Source organism: Euwallacea similis, chromosome 13 (assembly GCF_039881205.1).
Source record: "Euwallacea similis isolate ESF13 chromosome 13, ESF131.1, whole genome shotgun sequence".
Classification (NCBI taxonomy): domain Eukaryota; kingdom Metazoa; phylum Arthropoda; class Insecta; order Coleoptera; family Curculionidae; genus Euwallacea; species Euwallacea similis.
In genome coordinates this window covers 88,758-98,002 of record NC_089621.1, presented here as the reverse complement: position 1 = coordinate 98,002, position 9,245 = coordinate 88,758, and the positions used below count along the sequence as shown (strand labels likewise).

The 9,245-nt window shown below is 39.6% G+C and overlaps 1 protein-coding gene across 1 annotated transcript; it reads left to right on the top strand.

Annotated features, from left to right (window-relative positions):
* The first annotated feature begins 3,913 nt into the window (after window positions 1–3,913).
* Window positions 3,914–8,696, top strand: LOC136413181 (uncharacterized). Its single transcript, XM_066396573.1, has 4 exons — window positions 3,914–4,223; window positions 4,296–7,458; window positions 7,596–8,277; window positions 8,616–8,696. Exons 1-4 carry the CDS (start codon window positions 3,914–3,916, stop codon window positions 8,694–8,696), a joined length of 4,236 nt encoding a protein of 1,411 aa, XP_066252670.1.
* Window positions 8,697–9,245: the final 549 nt, after the last annotated feature.

The window sequence follows — 9,245 nt, the reverse complement described above, 5'->3', positions numbered from 1 at the left end:
CACCGCTATGTTGGTCTTCGACGTGAAAATCACCGTTCTTGAAGCGCTGAAACCACTCACGACATGTCCTTTCACTAATAGTGGCTTCCCCATAAGTATCTGAGAGCATTCGATGAGCCTCAGCAGCAGATTTCTTCATATTGAAGCAGAAAAGTAAAACCTCCCGCAAATGACGAGAATTTGGCTCGTACACTGACATTTTCAATTGCGAATAACTTTATGATGAAGACACAAATAGACTAATATTTTTATGAGGTTATGTTAACAGGTGCCCAAGGCTCCTGCATGCCCACATGGGGTTATTTATTTCGATCATTACTTACCGCTACATACATCTATTCAAAAACGGCGGAAGCAAAGTTGTACACCTAATATAATATTTATTTTCTTCTTGAAATAGTAAATATTCCTTATCGATGATCCTATTCTTTATGGTATAATACCCTAATTTAACATTAATATCATCTATTCCCTATAAGTATGTACGATTTCCAATATTCATTTGTGTAATGGCAGATACTGCACTGTGAACGTCCAAATACCCATTGGACCAATATGGTACTTGTAAATGAAACAAATTACTATAATGAGTTACAAATTTGAAATAAAATAACCCTACACAGTAGTACCGTGTTCCAAATAAGTACTCCATGTTCCCTTCCAAAATGAGACCTAATTTTTAAAGTCTTCTGTACTCTATTCTTATCACCCCTTTGATCTTTTCCACCATTTTTTGCTCCTTTTTTACAAATTGGTGAAATCTCTTTCTGCTACCAGAAAATACCTGACATTCCTAATCGAATTCCACAATTAAACTCGTCGAATATATACAGGGTGTCTGGAAAGTATAGGATCAAACTTCTAGGGATTTTTTCGGTGCAACAATAGAAGACATTTAGTATAAAGTATAAAAACTCATGTCCGGATATGTCTTCCTAAAGTACTACCCCTTTATGAAACTTTAAGACCGTCAAAAACGACATTTTCAACAATTATTATAAGTATTATTTTGTACAAACAAATAAAAATAAAACCTACCAAAACTTGATAAAACACATTTTTTGCACATAATGACGCTTTAAGGAGACATTTCTGGACGTGGGTTCTTATACTCAAATGTCTTCTGTTGTTGCACCGAACCATCCCTAAAAGATTGATCCCACAGTTCTGAGATACCCTATATAAATTAAAAACAAATTCCTATTCCTCTTAAGACCACATGTAAATTTACCTTGTAAAGAAATAATTTTATAATAAACCCTTCGATTGCCATGATCCAAACTTCGACACATATCTATGGCTTCTTACTTGTCCAAGCAAGTATAATAAGTATACCGTTTCCTTCTATCATTTTCATGTATTGTATGTCTGTATAAATGATGTTCTTTTTCTGAAATGACATAAATAAAGCATTCCACTCAAATAATTACAAAAGCTACCTTTTTGTTAGCAAGTTAAGTTTTTTCGAGTCAAATTTCCAGCCATATTACCTGCTAAAAATATATCTTTTATAACAGCTAAATGTGTAGAACGATGAACGAGCATCTATGGCAACGATTCAACTTTGAATGGAAGGTTCGGCCAAAGTTGCTTGTATCTTTCTTACTCCCCTTACTCTTTGGAGATCCATCCGAGGACCTGAAGTATCGGCTTAGTGGTGTGATCATGTGTCTAATTTCTAGTTTACCTTACCTTATGCTAAATACCTTTTACCTATTATAACAACAAACCATCTTTCTTTGAGTGTGTAACTTTACTACTCTCCGTCCTTCGTACTAGCCCCCTTTGATATCTATAAATCGGGCTTAAGCCTTGTTCCAGATCTACTGGTGTGTGCTCCGGGCCAAAATTTTACATGTACATATGTCACATTTGATTTCTCTTTTCTCTGTGAAATAAAAATAAAACAAATTTAAGTCTCTAGAACACTGGTTTAGAATCTAGAGAAAAGTGTCCCCTTGTCGGAATACCTCGTCACTACCTCCAAACACATAGATTTACACTAAATAAAATTAATAAACAACCCCCCCTATTATTATTATCTCTATAAAAACTCACCTATGAATCATCTAATGATCTATTAAATTTAATTCTCTTTTGAACAATAGTCATAGTCATCAAGTTACGATCCCGCTGTGAAAAATGTTTCTTCGCTAAATTGTTGAAAATATGTATTACAACTATTATTAATAAAAAGTTTCTCACTGATGCAGGCAACTATTTCAATATTTGCAATGAATATGTAATCTTGAAAGCTTTCTTACCGTTTATTTTATGTTGGGAACTCGATTAACAATGTTTTGTTGTTGTGTGTATGTTGTACTTCTTTGTTACTTCCTACTTCCGTAAATAATCCAATTAACTAGGATGACTGTTAGAGCTTCGAATTAATTTTGTCTCCAAATACACATGAAACCTGAAACACAAAAAATGTTATATTAATTCTTGTAGTAAATTCAGTATTGGTTCCTATAAAAATTCAATATTAGTTCGATGTTATGTTCTCTTCTTTAATACATCGGTTCCTTCCTTCCTACTAGTGTTAACTTAGTCGTTACCTACATAATACATATCTCGGAGATTTATTAGTTTTTAAGTTCTGTAAGTGTAATATTAGAAGAGACAATAAGATGTAGGGCAGGCTGACAGCCTTCTTAAGAAGAAGCATTGTCGAGCGAGGTTACTAATACCACGACGCTCTTAAGTGGCCATGTGTGCTAATTATTTGGGTGATACTAAACTATTGGTTCCTTTGTAATAGGGACTAGCAGGTACTTTTCCCACGGTTCTGAAGGACTCACCAGAACTGGGAAAGTTAAGACAACAGGCAGTTAATAGATTGACGAGCAGAAGAGCGGTCGTGGGGTAGTGAATGTTAGGACTTGCGACGTATTGTTTTATCACGGATTAAAAGTTAGTTTAACAAACTGATGTTACGCCCATGGACAACCCCAGCCATTGGGTAATACTGTTGGAATTCCCAGCGCTTAACACCCATCTTCGGCTGAGGGAAGTTATTTTATGATTGGGATTTCCAGCACTATTCTTTGTCGGACTAACATTGCGAATTTAAATTAAAGGTACCGCCAAACGAATACAATGGCTGGGCTCCAACAATCGGGCCCAGCGATCGTGCCTCTAAGTGCTACGCTTTAACGTAACAAGGTAGCCTAGAAGCCGCTAATGGGGCCCTATCGGGGGTACGTCTATGGGCGTTACACCTCCGTATCAATACTTAAGGAGGGTGCGAAACTGAAGAAGCTCTCTTTTCTCGCCACTTCATCACGGACTCGTACGCGTTAAACTCTCGTCAACATTCTTTAAATAACGCATTTCTCGATATTGTATAGTTGTTAATGTTACCAATAAACCTTTGTTAAGTTAAGAAGGTTTAGTTTCTTTTATACGCGAAAACAGTGTCTCTGAGACTGCGAACTCAGGGTAGTCCTTCATAATCGATCAATCCAGTCCACGATCTACGTAGTTCACGGTTATCGTATCGAAAGGGGTGAATCGACCCAACCACGTACACGCGCCAAAATTTGGACCTAACATTTTTGGTCCTTCGAGCCGGATTTGACTGGATTGGAACAGTGCCTACGAAACATAGTTCATAAGTGGAACGAGAAAGTGCATCACAAGTCAAGAAAAGTAACCGGTGAGTCAGTTCCTTTTATCAAGATTTTCCTTCTGAGTTTACCCAGCCTTGTAATATTCCCGTCTATCATCTCCTGCTTTAGAATAATCGTTTGTAGTGTGAGATTGACGCCATTATTGTCTCGATTTTGTCATATCTTAAGAAGGTGAAATAGGTGAAACTTCAGGTTGATAACGTTGAATAGCGTAACTCGTATCTAATTGAATCTCGAATCGATTTTATTAGTTTAATCCCAGTTATTAATACTAGGTAAAAATGTCTCTTAGAGGAAGAAAAGGAAAAACGTCACAAAATTCCGAAAAAGAGATCCATTTAACGGATATTTCCACCAAAAACTGTGAATTTCGAGAACTATTGCATAAACGTGAAGTCTTGATAGGAAACTTATCTCATTTTAAACGATATATTCTGGAAAACAAAAATACTAATGAGATATTCCAGTTAAAAGTCCGTCTCGAGAGCGTGGAGGAGGACTTTAGCCAATTCAAAATTGTCCAAGAACGCTTGGAATTTTTAAACGAGAATGAAAAGGAAAATCGACACGAAACGCAGTCGGCCTATTATAGTTTGATAGCAGAAGCACAACAATTAATAGACACTATAAAAAAGAATTAAGATAGTAAGAATTCTCAACCAGGACATTCAAGACCGTTGAAAGAACTAGGAAAATTACCAGATCTAGGTTTGCCTTCATTCTTTGGTAATTATGAGACGTGGTTCAGCTTCAAAAGTATTTTTGAGTCGTTAGTGCATGATAGAATTGATTTAAGCGAGACAGAAAAACTGCTATACTTGAAATTATGTTGCAAGGGCGATGCATTGAAAATAATAGACTCGTTTGAAATAACGCCCGGAAATTATACAGTCGCTTTAAATCTATTAAAAAAACGTTATGAGAATAAAAAAGCAGTCGTAAATTATCACGTGAGAAACATTCTGTTTAATTTGCCAAGCGCGATTAAAGACTCTGCGACAAATGTAAGGAAACTTATAGACACGGTCCAACAACATAAAGCCGCGTTGGAAAAGCTAAAATTGCCCGTAGATAAGTGGGATGCATTATTGAACCCAATAATCTTAAGCAAACTGGACGAACGTACGAATCATGATTGGGAACGGAAACAGTGCCACACTGAGTCACCCACGGTTAATCAATTACTCGATTTTTTAACCGATAAATGCTTCGCATTGGAATCTTCTCGCGGTTTCTCGAGACCTCAGTCACATAAACCCGATAAATACAGGAACGAGAACAGAGGTCAGGAAAGAGGAAATGGATCGATTTCGTCTAAGAATTATTCGTATTCTTTAACGCAAAGGGTTGGCAGAGAATGTCATATCTGCAACGAAAACCATTTTGTTTATCAATGTCCTCGGTTTACTCAACTGTCGGTGTCTGAAAAGTACAACGAAATTCGGAAGCATAAATTGTGTAGCAATTGTCTACGAGTAGGGCACCGAAATCAAGAATGCAAGTCCATCGGGTGTAAAAAGTGCGCTAAAAAGCACAATACGGCGCTTCATTACGAAAAACGTGAAGTAGGTGAAGGCGTTCAAAACCCAAAAAACGACGGCAATAGTGCACCTCCATTATTGCCCATAGACAAACAAACCATGAACAAGGGGAAGTACTCGGAATCCGAACAATCTACAAGGTTACCAAACAGCCAGGACCAGAATGACGCACGCCATAGGGTTGATTATTCATTAACCTTAGCATCGGCCAGCCTAGAGAGAGATCAAGTATTGCTGTCAACCGCCAATATCTTAATCGCCGATGAAAAGGGAGAATGGCAGAAGTGCAACGCCTTACTTGATTCGGGAAGTCAATCAAACTTAATGAGCGAAAGGCTTTGTAGAAAGTTAAATTTAAGTTTCAAAAGAATCAACATGCCTCTGTATGGCATCAGTCAGCTCGTCACGGAAATTAATAGACAAACCCAAGCGAAAATAAAGTCTAGATTCAACAGTTTTGAGGCCAATCTAACATTTTTGGTTTTGCCAACGCTTACCGAAAATCTACCTCTATTTCAGTTCTCTAGGGCAGCGCTTAAGATCCCAGGCCAGATCAATTTAGCAGACGAACATTTCAACGAGCCAAAGAATATCGATATTCTGTTAGGGGTAGATATATTTTATGATCTACTGGGCTCAGGAAAAATAAAATTAGGGGATAAGTTACCCGTGCTTCAGGAAACATCTCTAGGCTGGGTAATATCCGGAAACTTAGCAGGGTTTGGGTCGCGGAATCAGAAAACAGTTTGCAACCTATCGATGAACATATCTAACAAAATGTTAAATGATTCATTAACCAAATTCTGGCACGTTGAAGAATTTGAGCACTCCAAATTCCTGTCTAAGGAGGAATCCTATTGCGAAGAGTACTTTACTCAAACCACGACCCGGGACAAGGATAATAGTTTCATAGTAAAGTACCCTTTTAAAATCGATAAAAACTTGAAGCTTGGAGAATCGAAACCGATAGCGCTGAGTCGATTAAAAAAGCTAGAGAGCAAACTAGAAAAGAATGAGGAGCTTAAAAGGCAATATGTGGATTTCATGAACGAATATGAAACCTTAGGCCACATGACGCGCCTAGGGCCAATCGAAAATGACGACTCTATGCCAAATAGCAGCTATTTTCTACCTCACAGGGCAGTAGTAAAGGACTCGATTACTACAAAATGTCGCGTTGTGTTTGATGCAAGTTGCAAAACTAGTTCAGGCGTGTCGCTGAACGATACTTTGATGGTAGGTCCAGTAGTCCAAGACGAATTATATGCAATTCTACTACGGCTACGGCTCCGAAAAATAGTGCTGAGCGCAGATATCAAGATGATGTATAGATACATAAAAATTCAGGACAGCGAGCGAGATTATCAGAAAATACTTTGGCGAGCGAATTCTAGGGACCCGGTTAGCGTTTACCGGCTGAACACGGTGACGTATGGTACGTCGAGTGCACCCTTTCAAGCCACTCGCTGTCTAGTAGAATTGGCGAGGCAAAATGAGAATACATACCCTCGGACATCGGAAATAATGAAACACTCCTTTTATATGGACGATTTACTCGTTAGTTTGAATTTGGAAGAAGAGGCCTTGAACGTCTACAAAGAACTAGACAAAATAATGGAACAAGCCAACTTTAAATTAAGAAAATGGGCATCTAATAGTGGAACAGTATTAAGGAACATTTTAGAGTCCAACGACAACGAAAACTCTGACAGTTTCACGCTCCCGCATAATAAGCAATTGAAAATGTTGGGAATTTCTTGGGACCCCGAATTAGACACGTTGAAATATGCAGTCAATGTTAGGTTCGACTCGACTCACGCAACAAAGAGGACGATTCTGGCGACAATTTCTCAGATATTCGATCCTCTAGGATTAATTGGCCCAGCATTGATTAAAGCTAAACTAATCATTCAGGAATTATGGAGATTGCAACTCGATTGGGACCAAGAGGTTCCTCATGACCTCCGACAGCGGTGGGAGGAATTCGCGACACAATTGATCTACCTGAATGAATGCAAAGTAGCCAGACACGTGATCTTGGGCAATGCTATTCGAATTGCATTATATGGATTCAGTGACAGCTCGGAAAAGGCTTACGGGGCCTGTATCTATGTAGGATCGGTAGACGACCTCGGCAATCACGGAGTTCGGCTGTTAACTGCAAAATCAAGAGTGGCCCCTGTTAAGAAGCTAACGTTACCTCGGCTTGAACTGTCAGCGGCTCATTTGTTGGCCAAATTAATGCACGCGATGAAGGAAACCTTGGATATATCCTTATCTCGCACGTAAAATATTTCACGGATTCGAGCATTGTTCTTGCATGGATAAAAATTGAGCCGTCTAACCTAAAAACCTTTGTCGCTAATCGGGTGGCAAAGATAACAGAATTATCGAAAGAAGAGGATTGGGCCCATGTACCTAGCAAGGACAATCCGGCAGATGTGATCTCGAGAGGGCTAAGTCCAAGGGAGCTGCTACAATGCAACCTCTGGTTTCACGGCCCTAATTTCCTGCGCGGAATCGAAGCAGAGGTGAAGGTAGAATCGAATAGCGAAATCCCGTTGAACCAGTTACCCGAACTAAAAGCTGCCCCCTCTGTGGAAAACACATGCATTACCCATGTTAGCATTGATAAACCCGATTTTAATATCTTTAATGGGTTCTCCAAATTTCACCTTCGTCGGGTTCTTGGCGAATCTTGTCTAGCATACGAAGAAATGCACACCTTGTTGACAAAAATCGAGGCTTGTTTGAATTCACGACCTTTAATGCCAATCTCTAACGACGCAAACGACTATTTACCCTTGACCCCAGCTCATTTCCTAATTGGCGACTCGCTGGTAAATCTGCCCCAACCCGAAGTTGGAGACGTCACTATATCACGGCTATCCCGCTACGAACGGTTACTGCAATTGCAGCAGCAATTTTGGAACCGCTGGAGCCGAGACTATTTGACCAATCTTCAAACTAGAAGCAGGTGGAAGAAGCCGAAAGACAAGTCTATAGCCATTGGATCCTTGGTCCTGCCAGCTGAGGACAACCTACCCCCCCTGCGATGGTCTTTGGCCCGAGTTGTTCAACTTCACGAAGGGAAAGACAAGGTGGTACGTGTAGTGACAGTGCGTTTACCAAACGGGAATACTTCGAAAAGGACTTTATCAAAGGTCTGCCCGTTGCCTATTAACGATGATTAGTGTTTGTTTTTAAAAAGTTAGGACTTTTTAACGGGGCCGGCATGTTAGGACTTGCGACGTATTGTTTTATCACGGATTAAAGTTAGTTTAACAAACTGATGTTACGCCCATGGACAACCCCAGCCATTGGGTAATACTGTTGAAATTCCCAGCGCTTAACACCCATCTTCGGCTGAGGGAAGTTATTTTATGATTGGGATTTCCAGCACTATTCTTTGTCGGACTAACATTGCGAATTTAAATTAAAGGTACCGCCAAACGAATACAACGGCTGGGCTCCAACAATCGGGCCCAGCGATCGTGCCTCTAAGTGCTACGCTTTAACGTAACAAGGTAGCCTAGAAGCCGCTAATGGGGCCCTATCGGGGGTACGTCTATGGGCGTTACACCTCCGTATCAATACTTAAGGAGGGTGCGAAACTGAAGAAGCTCTCTTTTCTCGCCACTTCATCACGGACTCGTACGCGTTAAACTCTCGTCAACATTCTTTAAATAACGCATTTCTCGATATTGTATAGTTGTTAATGTTACCAATAAACCTTTGTTAAGTTAAGAAGGTTTAGTTTCTTTTATACGCGAAAACAGTGTCTCTGAGACTGCGAACTCAGGGTGGTCCTTCATAATCGATCAATCCAGTCCACGATCTACGTAGTTCACGGTTATCGTATCGAAAGGGGTGAATCGACCCAACCACGTACACGCGCCAAATTTGGACCTAACAGTCACACCTCGAAAACATCGTGGTTTGGCACTTTTTCCTATTAATACAATTTTTAATTTCTCAGTACCAGTCATATTTGCGGCTAGCAAACAGGTAACCCTTTCCTTACTTAGTTTGCTTCCATAACACTTTTCGTTTTTGAAGGACAACGTTTTAT